The 18180-nt window shown below is 57.3% G+C and overlaps 1 protein-coding gene across 2 annotated transcripts in view; it reads right to left on the minus strand.

Annotated features, from left to right (window-relative positions):
* Positions 1-18180, minus strand: part of CBFA2T3 (CBFA2/RUNX1 partner transcriptional co-repressor 3) — a 56666-nt gene that overhangs the window by 13600 nt on the left and 24886 nt on the right. Inside the window, exons 2-5 of one of the 2 annotated variants that reach the window (XM_080643881.1) lie at positions 8341-8493; positions 5105-5182; positions 1858-2099; positions 1622-1711 (exon numbers count right to left, since the gene is read on the minus strand). In XM_080643881.1, coding sequence (XP_080500007.1) covers positions 1622-1711; positions 1858-2099; positions 5105-5182; positions 8341-8461 — 531 coding nt within the window. In that variant the 5' untranslated portion in view covers positions 8462-8493. The remainder of the gene's footprint in view (positions 1-1621; positions 1712-1857; positions 2100-5104; positions 5183-8340; positions 8494-18180) is intronic. The other variant, XM_080643880.1, reaches the window with a different exon arrangement.

Here is an 18180-nt window from a genome sequence, read left to right on the forward strand (position 1 = left end):
AGTTTCCCCACCTGTTAATCAGGAACTATGCCTGTGCCACCCCTCCTCACAGGGATCCTGGGGACCAGCAGGGGTGGTGCTGAAGGTGTTTTGCAAAGCATGCCTTGTCTGCAAAACATTTTTAAATCCCCAGATGACAAAAGCCAATTCTTCACGTGCATTGCTTCATGCAGTCTTCCCAACGGCCTGAAAATGATTCCCATTTTACAGTTGCAGAAAATGAGGCATGGAGGAGTGGACCAGCCTGGCCCAGGCAACGGGGGCTCAGTTGCAGGGGCAGGGCTCAACCCTGGGAGTGTCTAGTCTGCTCTGTCCTCAAGACCCACCAGGGCCCGGTCATGCGGTGAGTAGGGCCCACTCTGGAAGCATCTCAGAGGCCTGGGAAATGACAGCCCCAGGGAACCCTGACCTCAGGAGGTGCACAGCAGCAACGGGTCACGGGGTCAAAGTCATTTGGGAATTGTTTCCTCTTGGCCCTCCTGGGAGGTAAGTGACCCTCGTTTAGGGGAGTGAAGACCCTGAGAAGTACTGCAGTGAAGACTCTGTTGTAACATGGCCTAGGCCTGTGCTTGTCCTTGTTGAAATGTAGGTGCTGATTCAGTGGGTCTGGGTCGAGCCCAGGAACCTGCATTGCTCATAAGACCCTGGTGCTGCCACCAGACACCAGCTATTCCCGCTGAGAGGCCTGGTCCGTTGTTTATCTTCCACGTTTGACCACACGACCTTTTTTTTTTTTTTTTTTCACATCTGACAGCATTCATTTATCTATCCACCTTTCCACCAACATACCACCCACCATCTGTCTGTCCACCCACCTGTCCCTCCATCTGTCCTCTGTCCCTTCCCCCTCACTATCCCTCAAACATAGCAGGCACACCCTTCTTCAGAGCCTTTGCACATGCTTGGAAGGCTCTGTACCCTGCTCTCTACTGGGGTCCCTCCCTCCCTTCCACAGCCCTCATCATTTGCCCCTTCCTGTGTCACACATCACAGAATTTATAGCTATTGCTGGTTGGCTGTCTCCCATCCCACCAGGCCATTGGCTCCAGAAGGGACTGTGTCTGCTTTGCTCACTGCTATCTCCCTAAGCCTTGCACAGTACCTGGCACATAATAGGTGCTCAAAAAATACTGTACAGTAGACAAGTGCCTTTAGCCAATCCTATATTATAAAAGGCTAATATGCAAATTGTCCCCTGGGGAGATCCACCAGGAGACCGGGAGTTCGTTTGCTTGCTATGATGTGCGCTGACCACCAGGGGGTGGCGTGGAACATGCTGGGCGACCAGCAGCGGTGGTGGGGTGCTGAGGGAGCAGGGGAAGGAGGAGGTGGGGAGGCCGGGAGGTGGGGAACCTAATTGGCCCTGATTGCTGGCCAGGCCTAGGGACTGTACCCATGCATGAATTTCATGCACCAGGCCTTTAGTAAATAATAACAGGACTGATTGGAGAGCTCTCTTACAGAACTGGGTTTGGTGGCTGACTAATCCGGTCTGGCAACTAGTCAGAGATGTTCCCTGAGTACTGGATGGCTGAGCATGATGCCTGGTCAGAGCTGGCAGAGAATGAACTTGGGGCTCCTGGGGGAGGCCTTGGCACGAGGGAGCAGGGTTTGCCGTTACCTTCAGGAAAGGGATGACAAATGGGCGCAGTGGGAAGTTGGTGGCCTCCTGAAGCTTGGAATGAAACTCCTCAATGGTCAGTGTAGAGTTCTGAGGGGAGAAAACCACCACGCATCAGCCCCAGCCCCATCCACCCAGCCCGAAGAGGGCAGGAGGCCCGAGGGCTGGGCACGACCCAGTGTCCCCGTATCCCCGCTCAGCAGACTCATCCTCTGTGGCCATGCTGCCCCACTCACCACAAGCCCCAGCACAAGCGTGCGGACGCGTTCCCCGATCTCTGGGGAGATGTCGCTGCCGAACTGCTGCAGGGTGGTGAGGAAGCGCTTGAGTTTGCTGAGCTGCCGTGCCCCGCAGGCTGGGGGCAGGTGTTGTGTGGACAGTGAGGCTGTGGATGAGGTGGCTGGGCCATTGCTGAAGCCATTGGGCGTGGATGGGGTGCCATTGATGGCTGTTGGCGAGTGGCTGCTGCCGTTCATTACTGTGGGGGGAGGGAGAGGGGAGTGAGGAGCACAGCAGAGTCACAGTCCCTGCCTAGAGCCACAGGGATGCCATGGGAGCCACACCCTTTACAGATGCGTAATCTTGGGCCTGGAAAGGTGGAGCCTCGCCCCAGGTCTCAGTGAGTGGGGGCTGCTTGGTCAGACCCTCCACACCCCAGGCGGACGCCAGGCATACACCTACCTCCCAGCCAGGCTGCTCAGTGTCTATTGTGAACAGACAGAGGGGCTTCTCCACTATCGGGACCTGCTGGCCCACTTCCCCTCTCCTCAGGGGAGGCCACCCTCCTCCAACCTCCTCCACCATGACAGCCCTGCGAGGTGCCCATTCCCAAACAGGTGCCATCACCCACACAAAGGCTCCAATCCCTGTGCTGATGGGACTCGGGTGGGGCAGAGGGACCCAGACACCCCAGGACAAGTGGGGTTGGATCCTGGCTGGGGAGTCCCTGGGCTGGCTGCTGTTGTGCAGGCCGCATGTGGAGAACCAGCAAGTTACCTAAGGGACCCACATGCACACACTGCAGGGGCCCCAGGAGCAGTGCTGTGCGTTACCCAGGCCCTGGGGATATCACCCAGGGTGTCCCAGGACTGGCAGAGGCCAGGGGTGCTGGGAAATGGTCCCAGGACAGGACCTCCTCCCTCAGCCTTGGGTGACAGAGCTTTTACACTGGAGGCTAGAAGCCCTCTGTGCCCGGTCACCTGCATCCCTGTCCCCTAGCCTCAGAAACCCTAGTGATGACCACCAGGGTCTAAAGAGAGGTCAGAGGTCACAGGCTCCCAGGGCCCTTGGTAAGCGTGGAGGGGGTTCGGGGTGGGGAAACTTGATATTTCTGGGAGGTCTGAGGCTCCACTGCTAAACCTGGGGGCCACTCACACCTGGCATCCTTGGCTACCGCACCAGCACCTGCTCCAGGCGGCTCACTCTTGTTCTTACACTCAACCCCTTGTATGCTCATCTGCCTGCTCCCTCGTCCTACACCTGTGGGCACTCCTGGCACGGGGGTTGGGAGTGGGCATCCTGCCTGAGGCCCTATACCACCTGCACTAGCTTATGGGGGTGAGACTTGGGGCCTGGCCTCGGTTTCTTCATATGCAAATGACCCTTGGCTGAAACCAGGGGTGGAGCTTCCCCACTTCACAGGTGCTGGGCCCCTCTGCTCCAGGCTTCCGCGGCTGAAAGAACCACGGTTGCTCTTCTACCCATGAAATGCTTGACCTTGATTGCTTTTACATGTGGGTGATCTCTTATCAATAACTGGCTCCCACTTAGCACAAGTTCAGAAACCACTGATGAGGCCAGGGTTGACACAATGCGTGTTGAAACCTGTCTGCCTCCCTGGTCTGGATGATCGTAGAAGCACCTTCTGGACCCTAGAAGTGACACCAGCTCTGGAATAGTCCCACAGGGAGGTGTGCCTTGCTCAGCCTTCCCTCTCACTCTGGGATGAAGAGAGAACTCCAAACACAGGACAGGAGAGGCCCTGTCCTTCCCCCGTCTGAGGCATCATCCAGAGGACCCTTGAACAGACCAGAAGACTCCACTGTTGTGCTAATTTTCTGTCTCACCAGCGAGCTCCAGCCAACCCCCTCGGTGGACCCTGACACACACACACACCCTGGTCAAGACTGATGACAGCCACCAGCGGTCACACCAGCCAGGCCAGGAGATGGCCCACTGCCATGGGAGACCTCTCCGCAGTGGGGGGCTCATTCCGAGTGGCAGAGTAGGGCTATCACCTGGGGTCTGGACCTTCCAGAGGCTTCTAAGATGTGTGGCTGCCATGCTTCCTGGGTTCCCACCCACGGCCCCTGGCCCAGCCTGGGCCCAGCCTCCCTGTAGCTCCCTTACCAGCCTGCCCTCGGTGCCTGGGTCCTCCCGGAGGCCTGCTTGCCCTCGCTGGCCCGTGCTCCCTCCCTCAGGCTGCCGGGCAGTCTCAGCAGCTTGCTAAAGAGACGCCGAAAATAACCCCCGGCCACAAGTGCTTTCATTCCACAACAGGTGTGTTACTAAGTTAGACCGCACACGTGTCCCCGGCTGAGGTTTGGGGGCACACACTAGCACCCCCGCAGCTCCCCAGCCCTGGGCCTGGGCGGGGGTCAGGCTGGGATGATGAACCAACAAACAGCCTCCCTGCCAGCCCCTCTCCCTGCTGCAGAAGCAGCTCTGGGGCTGGGAATCACACCGTCCTGATAGCGCCGCAGCTCGGGCGACGGCTGGACCCGAGAGTAAGGCCAGGCATCACAGAATAATGGCAAGGAGGACCACGCATCACAGCACATAAATAATGCACAATCATTATGTCACCTCCTCTTGGAGCCCGGAGCTACGCAGCAGCCACGCCTGGGCTGCGCAGCCCAACTGGCTTGTAGTGGGTGCCTGTCCTGACGCTGGCTGACAACAGTCTGAGCATCGCTCCATGAAAACTTCCTGTTATGGACATTGGCTGTGACTGAGCACTTTGATGGAAATGTCCACTAGTGACCATAATGTCCACTGAGCACCCAGTATATGCCAGGCCTCCCGCCGACTCCACCAGCAGCGTATGACGACTTCTTGGTGGGGAAACAGAGGCACGGATGGTGGTACCTGCTCAAGGTCACCCCACTGGGAAGAGGAGCTGAGATCTGACCCGGGCTGGGGTCTGCCCTTGAGATGCTAAGCCTCAGACTTGCATTGACATTCTACCTTCTCACAACTCTGGGATCGGCCATATTCACCCTGTTTTGTGGATCAGGAAAAAGGAACACAGAGGGTATCCACCTGCCTAAGGTCACACAAGTCATGAAGAGCAAGGCGGGAGGTGACTGTGGGTCTGAGGACTCCGACTGCTCTGCTCTCCTGGGCCTGTCCCTCAGACCTCACTGACATGCAGACGCAATAGTGGATTGTGTAGGCAAGTGGGATCATCGTCAAGGCCTTCCCAGGCAGAGGGTGCGGGTGAGGACCTCCTGGGAGGCCTGTGGTTTTTGTTATTTTACTTACAAAGACAGACCATAGACCATTTTAAGCAGCCATGAAAACGGCCGTGGGGCAGAGACATCGCAGGTCCGTCCTCTCGATCTGTAAGCAAAATAAGAAAAACACTCTGTGAGGAAGGGGGCCATGGGCAGGTGGCTCTGCCCTCCGTGGTGTCTCAATTGGCCCCTCCCCTCTCTGCTTTATGACAGCAGTTTTGGAGATTGTGACTGTCACCACCTTAGGCCAGTCATTCCCTTCTGTAGGTCTGTTTTCTCTGTTACATGAAGGGGCTTGATTATGGGATTTCTTAAGGATATTTCTGGTGGGACCTTCCAGGGGCCTACAAGAATTTTGGCATCTCTATCTGCATGAGTGGGGTACCTGGTTCTTAAAATGTTCTCTTCCTGGAAGGTGCCTGGTGACCCCAGTCAGCACCATCCTCAAGGGACCTGGAGCCTGAGCTGACTTGTGAATCAGGGCTGGGGTCTCCATCGACAGACAACCCAATGATGGTTCCAAAACGAAGCCCAGGACCAAACTTCCACGAGGGGAGGAAGCACCAAACAGGAAGGAAGATTTGATTTGTTTGAGCTGGAATTAGTGAGCGGAAGCCAGAAGGAGACAGGCTATGCTGCTGTAATCAGAAAGTGAGCCCCCTGTCACATGGGGTAATCAAGGGCAGGATGGAGTGTTAGCCCTTTGAGGGTCCTCCCAGTGGCAGAGTAGCTCCTTACATTCCTTCACAGAGTTCTCTCAGCCCCCCTGTCCATCTCCCTAGCCACACCACAGCTTTGACTCCCAAATGAATTTGTGCCTAGGCGGTCACTGGGCAAGAAAACCGCAGCCCTCCAGCCTGGTTCAAGGTCAGCCTCTGGTCAGCTTGGCTCACAGGCTGGTCCCAGGGAAGCTGGAGACACTCTTGGCAGGAATCCGAGGCTGAGCACAGAGGCTCCGTCCATTCAGGCTGCCACCAGCCAGGTGCATGGACATGGTTAACCACCCGCTTTCAGGGAATTCTTCGGTAGGGGACAAATCTGAGGCCACCCATACAGATGGCCCCAGCAGCCCAATGAAGCTAAAGCATCAGCTTAGAAAGGAATGACTTGTCTCTTATGACCTCTGTGCTCTAAATAGAGCCGGGACCTCGAATCCAGGAGCATGAGCCCACAGTGGTGGGGGCGCATGGGGATGGGAAGGGTGTAAGGGAAGGACCCTGAGCCACACACAGGCCTTCTGCCCACACGCACACCTGTTCACAGGCCTCCTGAAAGCACACGGGGGTGGAGTCAGCTGACCTTAGCCCTGTCCCCAACCTGAAACATCTGGTTCTCAGACCATTGCTTTCTGGAACATGGGCTCCTGGACCAAGGAGAAAAGTAGGCTGAGGGAGACCCAGCTCGGAGCCTTGGCCTGAGCGCCAAGTGTCTGTTGGCTTCCCCTGCTTGGAACCGAACACCAGGTGGTTGTCACTGTAGGTGGGGGCCCATGGCCTCTTTCCTTGGGAGCTGCTGCTGCCCTGAAGGAGTAATTCCTTTTTCTCCCTGGCTGAGGTGCAGGCTGGGAAGTTAAACACAACTCAAGCCCCCCCTTTCTACCTATGAGGCCCTGACGGGGTGGCATCTGTTGAGTAGATGGAGATGCTGCTTGCATTTCAGTCGGAGGTGAGGACTGACTCTGGCAAAAGAGAGGGCAGGGTGACCAGGCGGCCAGCGCCATGTGAGACTTGTGTGTGGGAGACAGACCCGCCTCTGGCCCCTGCCGGTGTGGCTGACAAAGGCAGACACGGACCTGTGGGCTGAGAACTGTGCAGTGAGAGCCATGCTGCCCTGGGCCCCGTCCTGGGGCAGGAGGCAGGGCTGAGGACCTGTTCCAGTCTCTGATGCACGGGGACCCTCGCTAAGACCTGGTAGAAAGGGGGAGCTGGAACCTTCTGTGCCAAGTGAAGGTGTGGGGAGAGGTGTTGGTCACCAAGTTCCTACTGTGTGCTGAGATGTCCGTTTTCAGGCTGCTACACATGGCAGCAGGTGATACCACTCCATTTATCAAACAGGCTTGGAGGGTCAGGAGACTGGCTTAAGCCAATATCCTAAAATAAGGGGCCGAGCCTGACCCCACAGCCAATGCCTTTTTCCTGAGGGAGGCTGGTCTACAAAGCTGGGGCCAGCCTTGGGTGGCAGACCCAGTGCCCTTTGGGTCTAGACACAGAGATCTAGACCGGCCTTGTGGTTCACCCCACGCTCTGGGCAGAGCTGTGGGTTCTGGCTGGAGGCAGCAGCTCTTACTTCTTAGCCCAGTGAGGACCAGGAGCCATAGGCTAAGGAGTCTGAGGCTTCATTTGGGTTTCAAAGCCTGGGGAAGGGTCCTTAGGTGTGGGGCTTCTGACCTCTGAACATAGGGGTGGGGGTGGTACACGGATTCTCTCCAATGCCCATCAGAACCCTTAGGACACACTGCTAAGGCCCTGGCCCAAACCTGAGGATTTCCTTCCCAACCGTTCAGGACCCCAAATCACTGAGTCCCCAACTTCTCTGACTCTAAGGAACAGGACTCCAGCAGTGGTGGTGGGTTCCGGAGGACTCAGAGCTGCTGTGAGTGTCGAGACACTCAACCTAAGGGTCTATTCTACCCAACCACCACACTGCTGGCAGCTGAGGCCCTGCTGACCTCAGTTTCTGGCCAACCTGCGCCCCCCACTGAGGCCTGGCTGCAGAGCCCCTGGTGTTAGAGCCAGAGCGGAGCTCCGCTGAGACCAGAGCCGCCCTGATGGGCTCTCCAGCAGGGTGCGGGCCTGACTGAATTCACCTGCACTCTAGTAACCTGCTGTCTGACGGGGGAAGTCCCTGGCCCTCCCAAGCTCCAAATATAACAGCCAACTTTGATGGAATGTTCACGATATGCCGGCCATCGGGTAGGAACTTCTATTAACTCACTTGTCTTCACAGCAGCTCAGCGAGGCGGGGGCTATAGCCAGCTCTGCTTTATAGATGAGGAATGTGAGGCCCAGAGAGGTTCTGTAGCTTGCACAAGGGCCACAGCTACGAAGTGAAAGAGTTGGGATTTGAACCTCAAAGCTTGGCCTCTGAGCCGTGATGGGCCCTCCCTTCCCAGGGCCCAACAGTGGGTGTTTAAGGGTTTAGGGCACAGGGACCGTGGCACTGGCTCTATTAGCATGAAATGAGGTTTGGCCCCTCAGCAACTTCAAGGGCCCCAGAGATCTCTCTGCTCTGCCCCATTTGGTGCCCAGCCCTGGAGTTACTCACTTGTGTGGGGTGTGAAGGAGGAGTGCCGTGTGGTGCCCTGGGACGCAGAGGGTGGAGGGGGCGGCATGCTGGGGGGCGTGGACCGGGGCTGTGTCTTCACCTCAGCGGGGGAGTCAGGCATCGCTGCAGCCTTCTTCTCCTTCCTGTCCACTGCTGTGTCGGGGGTGCAGGGAGGGAAGAAAAAGAGAACGCCAGTGAAGCAGGCTGAGAGGGGAGGGGTCAGCACCTCCCCAGCCACACCTAGTGCCTGGCCAAGCTCCCGGCCCCCAGCAGCTGGGTTTGGGGTTGTGCTGCTGGAGACCCGGGTGAGGGTTACCCAGCTGGACCCAAGGTGGCTCCGTCTCTGCCCACAAAGCCAGATCCAGTCCCAGGGCCTGGCCAATCCCAGATAAGCCCCAGGTGTGTTCACAGGTGGCTGATATCTCACCCACCTGGGGCCAGAGGGTGGGCTTGGGTCAGCCCATTTCAGGTAGGCTGCAAGAGCCCTAGGCTGGCCAGAATGGGGGCTTGGATCCTCACTGGGCTGGAGGTGGTGGGGGCTCTGGTACTGCAGACCGGGCAGTCGGGCAGCACCCACTGAGGCAGCCTCCACCAGCACTTCCTGAAGGGCCTGTTCAGAGGCACATGCCGGCCTCCCAACCCCCATTTCTGATTAAGCAGGTGTGGGGTGGGCATCTGTTTCTATCAGGGCCCCAGGTGAGGCTGCTGCAGTGGGTTGAGGCCCCATTCAGGCTGGAAAGGGGGTCTTCCAGGAGACACTGGGTGGTGGAAACTTCTTTTTAACCACCTCCTGGCCCTGGGCAACTCCTGGGAGGAGCCAGGCTGGGGACATGGTCAATTTCAGGCCGGTCTAGGTCTGACCACTCAAAGTGTGGTGTGTAGATCAAGGGTTGTGGCCCTGGAAACTGTCAAAAGTCCTATGTGGTCTGATGCCCTGCTAGGGGCCAGCTGTGTGGAGAGGGTGGAAGTGGCAAAATGGAACCTGGGAGGGGGCCTGAGCTCCCGGCCCCACAGGGCAGGACCCAGAGGAAAAGGCCTCCGAGTTACTCTGGCCAAGCACACATTCCCTGAGCCAGCAGCTGCCTGGGCATTCTTTGCAGGTGGAAGGGGGCGAACACTGGACCTCCCGCTCCATCTTAACACAGGGTCAGCCAGGGCCCGCGTTGGCCACAAAGACCTGTGCAGTGGCTGGGATTTCGGGTGGCCCAGCTGCTCAGGGCCGTGTAGGTGGACCTTCTCTACCTGTGACATAAAGAGGCACAGCCCACCCTGCCCCGAGCTCGTCTTGCTAATGCTGATGGGGTCTCCTCCCGAGCCAGGGGGATGGTGGAGCAGAACCGCTGTCAAGGCTCACTGCCCTCAGCAATCACTATGTGGCTACAGTTCTTTTCCCTCTGCTCTCCCCCCATTTGCCCCTTGCTCAGGGCAGACACATAGACATGTGTGTGGGGGGTGGCCCGCCTCTGGAGATGGTGATGAATAATGCTCACAAATGGCATTACCATTATCTCATGCTCAATGCTGTGCAAACCTCCCTTCATCTCTCCCTACCTCCTCCTCACAGAGAGGAGATGCCCACCGTCCGCAGCGCCAGGGAGGGGCTCTCACAGTCTTCCACACTCCAGGACCCCGGGGGGTGAGAGGGAAGCCCCCGCCCTGCTGGGCCCCATGGAGGGAAGCAGCCAGAATCAGCCGTCACCCAGCCTCACAGCACCTGCTGTCCACTCAGCTGCAGCCGCTGGCCTCCCTCCCGCCGGGCACCCCGCTCCCCCTTCCCCACAGCCAGCCTGTCAGGAGGCTGAAGGCTGGGCACATGTGCATTGCAGCTGTGGGGCCCGTCAACACCATGCCTGGCTGCAGGGCCGGTGGCCAGTCCCTGGTGACAACCAAAGAAGGCAAGCGTGGCTGGCCGCCGTGGGCCTTGGGCTACCCCTAAGGGTGCAGGCTGTCCTGGCCAGCCCTTCATCTGACCAGGCCACTCCAGGGCAGGCAGTGCCACCAGCATGCTTGGAAGGGTGTTTTGGATGCCAACCTGGGACAAGGGCCTGTTCTGACTTTCCAAAGCCCTTCCACACTGGGGCTTGGCGGAAGCCTTAGAGACTAAACAGAACAGAAAAGCAGATAAAGGAAAACCCCGTTGGGGAGGGCTACTCAGTGCACTGATCCTCCTTACACGGTGCTTGTTTAACAAGCACCTCAATGGTCAGAGAGAGGCGGAGGAAGGGTCCAGGCAGGACAACTCGACACGTCGCACTATCTCCACAGCCCCTGAGCGGGGGCTCTGGATACACTCATCCCACAATGCCTGCTGGGACTCGAGGATGGAGCAGGCAGAGCTCCGCTGGTACCCAGCAACTTTTGGTGAAAAGGAGAGGGAGGCAGGCACAAGGCCATCTGTTTACTTGGGAGAGGAGGCAGGTCCTGCTCTCGGCACTGGACAGTCATCCCTCCTTTTATTCTCACCAAAACCCTGTTTTGCAGGCACAGAGAGGTGCAGTAATCTGCCCAAGGGCACACAGCAAGTATGGGTGCATCCCTGCAGAGTCACATGGGTTTGCACGGTTTCGTGGTTGTCACCAATAGGCACTCTTCTCCTCTAGAAGAGGCATCAAGTTGCCCCAGCTCCTGAGCATGCTAGGGCCATAGGTGCACCATCCGGGATCTCATGAGTCTTTCTTGAATCTTGTTTGAGTCCTGGCTCTATTTCCCTCCAGGCAATGTGACCTAGGGCAAGTTGCCTCATCTCCGCTCCTCCATAAGGGGGCAGTGGTGAGCATCCGCCACAGGGCAGCTGGAGGTTCGATGAGATCAGGTGAAGGGACTGGTGCACATATGAGCACTCAGTGAAATTCGGCAAAGGTTTATAGAGCAGCTCATGTGCTGGGTCCCTCCTCTCGAGGCTGCCCGCAGCACAGACCCCGCCTCAGAAAGGAGAAAATGATGAGGGCCCTCAGTGAAGAGCAGAGGTGGTGTGGAGATGAGGAGGAACGGCACTGTGGCCAAGGAACAGAGAGCACAAAGGCCAGAGGCGAGTGTTCAGGGCCTCTAGTTGTGCAGAAAAATGGGGAAGGAAGGCCAGTCGGGGCTGGGCCGGGGAGTGTAGACTGCCTGCATGGCAGTGGGAGCCACTGAGGGCTCTGCACAGCAGCTGGGCGGGTCTTGAGTGTGCACATGGTTTCTCTGGCCTAAATCCCTCCAGTGGCTTCCATGCACATGGGGCTTCACCAGGTCTTACCCTGAGGGCAAACAGGTGCCTCTCTACATTCTAAGGAGCCACCAGACAGGGGTAAACTCTGTTCTCCCTGTGCTGGCTTCCTGCTCTGCCCCCCTTCAAGGCCTCATACTGAGACCCCCCAGACTCACTGGGAGGCTCAGACCCCCAGCAGCTCTCACACGACCTTCCTGCCCAGGGCAGCCAGCGTAGGGACGTCAGGAGGGACCCTGTGCCCATAAGGCTGTGAGAGCAGGAGCGGGCTGGGGCATGGGGGAGTGGGGAATGGGAGAGTCCAGGGGAGGGGCCCTACTGTTGGATTCTAGGTGCCAGTGAGAGGACCACCCCCTTTCCCGTTTCCCACCAAGGCTGCTGAGGGGGCCAGCATGAGCCGGCTCAGATGGCAGAGCTCCCAGCAAGTTCAAACCGCCATCCGGAAAACCTGGGCCAGCCCCACAAGACACTCTTTTGCTCCCCATTCTTTGTCCCCTTCATCCTCCAGCGTCCACTCTCAGGTGTCCTCAGACCCAGTCGGAGCTGGGCTCGTGCCCTGCACGTCCACACAACATCTCGGTGAATCCTCACCGTCTCCCTGGAAAGTGCTGTCAGGGCCCAGGTGTTGGCTCCCCAAGGTCACCGGCCTATGAGAGGCAGACCAAGGCCTGCCCTGGCCACCGGACCCCTATGCTTATTCACCTTCTAACAGTCTGTCCTCCAACCCTACAGGGGCTTTCTTTGTTGTCTTTCCCACCATGGATGCACAAGGGATGGGGCCTGCTGGCTCCTGAGTGGCTGGTGTCTTGATATTGTCTGAGTGTGCAGGAGCCGATTGACGACATCCTACTGAGAGGGGAGAGGGTGGGCAGAGGTGCCCTGTCCTCTCCAGCCCCTGGGATCTGGGCTTCCTGCTCCAGCTCACGGTCAGAGCTCCCCACCCCCTGCCCGCTGCTCCCAGCACGAAAGAACATTCCCAGACCCTGTGCTCCCAGGGCCCGAGGGACAGCCTGTGTCTTTCCCAGACGGCGTATCCAGTTCCCAGCGAATGTCACTAATCCATCGACAGAGGAAGCAGCTCTCCAAGGCCAGGCGGAGTTGGTGGGAAAGAACACGGAATGTGCCGGAACAAGCCACCCCATCCATCACTGTCCGTGTCTGCCTGTGGTTCCCAGCCACACTGCCTGGCTGAGAACTGGCCATCGACCAGGGCTCCCAGCCCTGGGGTTCTAGAACCCTCCGCAGAAGGAGGACCTGCTAGCATCAGCATAGCTCATTTTCCCGGCTCTGCCCTCCTTGAATCCACGTTGCTGCTGCTTTGATCTTTTGTAGTCTGATGCCTACTGTACCTCATTTGACCCTCACAAAAGCCAAGCCATGGGAAGTAGGAAGGCAGCAGGTAAAGACAGGTAACCCACTGCGGGCTCCGTGCACAGGCACCAACAGGTACTGACAGATAACAACAGGTGAGCTCAGCTGTTGCTGCCTCAGGCCCTTTGCACAGGGACTAACAGGCAACAATGCCAGGGCCCTGACCTAAGCACCCTGCATGGACCCCCTCATCTTGTCCCCACAGCAAGCCTGTGAGGTGAGCAGATGAAGAAACTGAGGTACAGGGTGGGGAAGACTTGAAGCCAGGCTGCCTGGCCCCAGAGGCCACTCTTTTTGTGGCAGAAACTGAGTAGGTGTTGCTCCTAGGTTGGGTACAGCTCCACCCCATACCCCTCTCCAGGAGCTGACTTGCAGGCCAGGGTTCCTGAGGCCCATGGGGGGCTGGGGAGGGGCCCTGAAGGTTTCAGCCCCTCTCAAGACCCCAGCATAACAAAGAGGCCGGACTCAGAAGTACTGAGTGTATGAGCAGAGCCTTTTCCAGGGCTGCCGGGCAAGCCTGGTGCGGGGGGCCCTGCACCTGAGGAAGGACACTATGCCTGTTTCCTCCTCTCTAAACAAGCAGGGGCTCTGGGCATACTGCCCAGCCTCAGTTTCCACATCTGTAAGCAGGAGTAAGGAGAGAGAGCACTAAACATGCGCAGCAACAGTCACTGGCGATCTCAGAGACTCTGATGCTGGTGAGGACCAAAGGAAAGCAGCGTGGAACAGTTGTCCAGTCATCTTCCTTCTGAATCTTGCACACATTGCCTCTTCCTTGCAGGGAAAGTGCAGATGAGCAAAAGGAAAGGAAGCCCCTTGCGAGGTTGCCTGGCCAAGACTAGCCTCACCACGTCACCAGGTGAGACTGACAAGCCCGTACCCACATCCCCACCATCCCCTGAGAGGTGAAGGCTCTGCAGGTGGGTGGGGGGCAGAGCCAGGAACCGGCCCTGGTTTCTGAATTCCCAGTTCTGCCTCTGTGGGCAGCGGGCCACTACCTTGAAACTCCCGCCAAGGTAAACCTGTCTGTTGGACTTTAATGGGAACCGGAGTGCTAAGTGCCCTCTAAGGCACATTTCCTAAGCCGGGTAAAGGTGGCTGCCTGCGTCTCAGCCCTTGAGAGCACACATGGTGCTTTGTGACTGGCTGTCCCCTTTGCCCTCACCTCCCACACGCTTCCCTGTGTGCTAGGCTGTGTCTGCCTCAGGCCTTTGCCTGGCTGTTCCCACTGCCAAGAGTTCTTTTCCCTGGATACCTGGAGATCTGCCTGCATCCTCCACTCAATAAATACCTGTTGAATTATGACCAAGAGGACCCCGGGAGACAGCCCATCAACAGGAGATTGTTCCAGGCTTCCCGACCCCACCCCACAGGCTTCCTCTTACCAGTCATGATTCCTGACCCCTCTGCCTCAAAGTCCGCCCCTAAATACTGTCACCTCCCTGGCCACCTTCCATGTGTGGCAAAGTCCTGATCCAGGTGGGTGTCCGGGGCAGGAAGGTCAGGGTTTCAGCCAAGGCCACAGCTCAACGAGGCTGCCTGGCTCAGAGTTCTGATTCCTAGACACTACTGTGCCTACTAGGATTTTCATCCATTTGCCAGTCCATTCATTCATTCATTCATTCATTCATTCATTCATTCACAGACCTCCTATTACAATGGTGCTTGGCCCCTTCTAATGACAAATAACCCCTGACCCTCCTACAAGCCTGTCACCAAACTCATGGAAGAGACAGAAGTGTGAGTGTGTTTGAGGAGAAATCAGGCTACACATGCGTCAGGGTGTCCCCCATGGGCAGGATCCCTTAGAACAGTGGTCGGCAAACTGCAGCTCGCGAGCCGCGGTTTGCCGCTCTGTTGACTAATGAGTTTGCCGACCACTGCCTTAGAAGATGGAACGGAGCCATGGGCACCAAAGCATCTCAGTGAGCACGGGGTGTCAGGTTGGGGACAGCCATTGGGATGCCATGTTTGGAGCAGCAAGCAGTTCTGTGAGGGCTGGAGCCGGTCCCCTGGTTTTCGGAGCAGCCCTCCTGAGTGCTCAGTGCCCACCGGTCCCTTTGTGTCCACACAAAGAGTGGGTGTCCTTCTGGCTCATGTGGTCCCAGGGAGGTTTTCTGGCCTCATATCCATGGGACCTTGAAAGCCATGAGAGACACAGGGTGGTGCAGGGAAGTCTTTCTTTGAAGGCCTGGACGCCCTGAATGCCCGCAGGGCCCCGTCACTGGGAAGGCCCCACGCACCCTGCGCTGACTGCTGTGCGGGCCCGGGGGAGGTGAGAGAGGCTACACTACCAGTTCACAGAGGGGCCCCGTCCCCAGAGTGGCCAGAATTCAAGATGCAAACAGGAGGTGCAGTGGGAGAGGGGGAGCCAGATCTCTCTCATGGAGGAGGGGGCATTTGAGCCTCCAAACCTTTGCTTAGGCAGTTCTGGTCCCTAGAATGCCCACCCTCCTCCCCTCAAGGCTTGCCTGGAGGGTGGGTGGGGGCTCCTCTCCTGCACCCTTGGGGTCTTGAGTAAGCCAGGTGATCTCCTCACTGAGAGCAAACTTCTTGGCGGGGGTGGGCACCCCGACTCTTCTGGACCCTCTTAATGGGAATAAATGGAGGGAAAGTTAGGCCTGAACCCTCAGGCAGCAGCCACATCTCAGAGGGGTCTGGGACCAGAGATGGCAGGGGGCTCCCGGGCTGGGGCAATGGTGAAGGGATGTGGAAGGGCTGCCTGTGTTCAGGGCAAACCCTACAGCCAGATGGGTGGGTCTGACCAGGAGGGACCCATCCCCCACCCCCCCAAGGCCAATGTCAGGGGGACACTCATCTTTGATCCCAGACCTCGGCAAAGCAGGGGATTTTGGGGGTGGCGCAGCCTAATGAGTCCCAGACGCTGGAACTTGAGTTACTTCCCACATCTGGTTTCTATTAAGGCCTCCACCACCCGATGAATAAGTAATAATATAAAAACACAAGGATTAGTATTTTCCCTTCCATTGCTCCAGGCGGGCCTCCTGCCCAGCCCTTCCCAGTCCTTGGGGCCTGACCCGGGTGGGCTGTTCCTCTGCCTGCCACCACCTTTCCCACAGCACAGTATTGAGCCACCCTCCTCCTAGCCCCAGGGACCCCGACCTCCAGGCCTATGGGTGATGACTGTGACGATTGCAGGTCACCATGACAACAATGTTGGCCCAAGAGTCAGGAAACCTGGGTTCCCATCCTGCTCTGTGACCAACTACTGTGAACTCGGGGAAATTACCTCAGCTTGCCTCTGAGCCTCAGTTTACCCACTGGTAAAAGGGGGCCTGTAACTCTGCTTCTTGGGGTGGGGATGGTCTTAAATAAGGAACCCGGAAGGGCTTCGTGAACTGGAAACTACGTGGCTCGGGCCATCGGGGGCAGGTTCTGGTTGGCCTCCCTCCACCCTCCTTAGTCTCTCAGCCGCAAGGGCAGTGGCTTTTCTACTCTGGGCCTGAGTTTTCTACCTGTGGAATGGGGATGGGAACAGAGCCCCCTCCACAGAGTAAAGGAAGGGCAAAACTCGTTAATCCGGGGAAAGCGTCCAGCATGCACGGGGCACGGAGGAGACTCTGCTGTGGGGTTCTGGGAGGAAGGATCTGTCCTCGGCATGTGTGCACAACTTTGATTTTATTTATTTATTTATTTATTTATTTATTTTAATCCTCACCTGAGGATATTTTTTCATTGATTTTTAGAGCATGGAAGGGAAGGGGGAGAGATTAAAAGAGAGAAACATCGATGTGAGAGAGACACATTGATTGGTTGCCTCCCGCACACACTCTGACCAGGGCCAGAGCTCAAGCCTGCAACCGAGGTACATGCCCTTGACGGGAATCAAACCCGGGACCCACAGTCTGCAGGCTGATGCTCTATCCACTGAGCAAAACCGGCTAGGGTACAACTTTGATTTTAAATAGTCTCTCTTTTGCTAAGAGCTGTTTCTGTGCCCGGGGTTTTGAAACACCTCTCCCATTCAACTCTCCTGACAAAACCCTGAGGTGTTAGGATCCTGAGATACATATGGGGAAACTGAGGCACAAATTAGTGATGTCACTGGCCTCAGGCCACATGGCCATCACACAGCAGATCCCATGTGTGTCCAGCTCAAAGGTTGAAGTCCCCAGCTGGTTGGCGGCAGTGCCTGTCTGTGGATGTACTCAAAGCCTGCCCAGAAGGGGACAGCCAGCCTCTGTACAATGACGAGTCCACAAGAGAATGTCCCAGGGGCACAGTGAAGCTCCCCGCAGATACAGGGGGACACTTGGCAGTGGCCAGGCTGCCCCACCATCATAAGCAGGAGTTCATGACCTCCTGTCAGTGGTGAAGGGAGCTGGTATGCCTGGTGGGAAAGTCCCTTCTACCACTGAGATGCTGCAAAATTGGACCAGACCCAATCCCACGAGAACTCCCCTCCAGCAGGGTCCACCCCCCACTTCTGAACTGGAAAAGCACCGCCTATGTTATGCCTATAAATGAGTCTGGGGTTCATCAAAGAAGCTGGGGCAAAACTGCTCGATGGGTGGCAGATGGACTACGTGTAGCCTGCACATCTCCTGTGCTCTGACTGCCTTACAGTCCCCGGGGCCCAGCACTCGCTCTCGTCCTGCGCGGGACCTCTGCACCTGCTGGGGCGCTTCCCCATATCGCAGCAAGGCTCTCTCCTTCTCATTATTCAGGTTTGGTCTCAAATGCCCCTCCTCAGAGCAGCCTTCCCTGCTCACCCAAATCAAAACTGCCCCCACGCCTGTGCTTCCTGCTACGTCTCCCAATTTTATCTGCTTTGGGACACTTGTCAGCACCTGTAATCAATCATTGGCTGTGTTGGTCCTTGTGCCTACTGCCTGTCTTCCCAATGCCATGGTCTTGTCTTCCTCTGTACTGGTCCCAGAACAATCGCCTGACACTTAGTGGGTCCTCCATGAAGGTTTGTTGGCTGAACACTAAGAAAGAGTGTGCTTCCTACCTGCCCTCTGTTGCCCTGGATCCCATGTATGCATGCTTGAGAGCTTGGCCCACGGTGGTGGGAGAGAACCTGGGTCGGGCCTGGGTCAGGACCTGTGCCCCTGCCAGTGGTCCCTGCAAGCAGCTCCCATGTGTGTAAGTGGGAAGGACATCCATCCCTTCATGGTGTGTCTGAGGACCAAGGAGCTATTGGAGCCTATCCCACAGCAAGGAAGCTTGGTTATAGCTACTAAGATCCCCTCCACCTCTGAGGTGGATGCATTGCAAAGTGCCTCAATTATTTGCTCTTT

This window comes from Plecotus auritus, assembly GCF_963455305.1.
Source record: "Plecotus auritus genome assembly, chromosome: 10".
NCBI classification, from domain to species: domain Eukaryota; kingdom Metazoa; phylum Chordata; class Mammalia; order Chiroptera; family Vespertilionidae; genus Plecotus; species Plecotus auritus.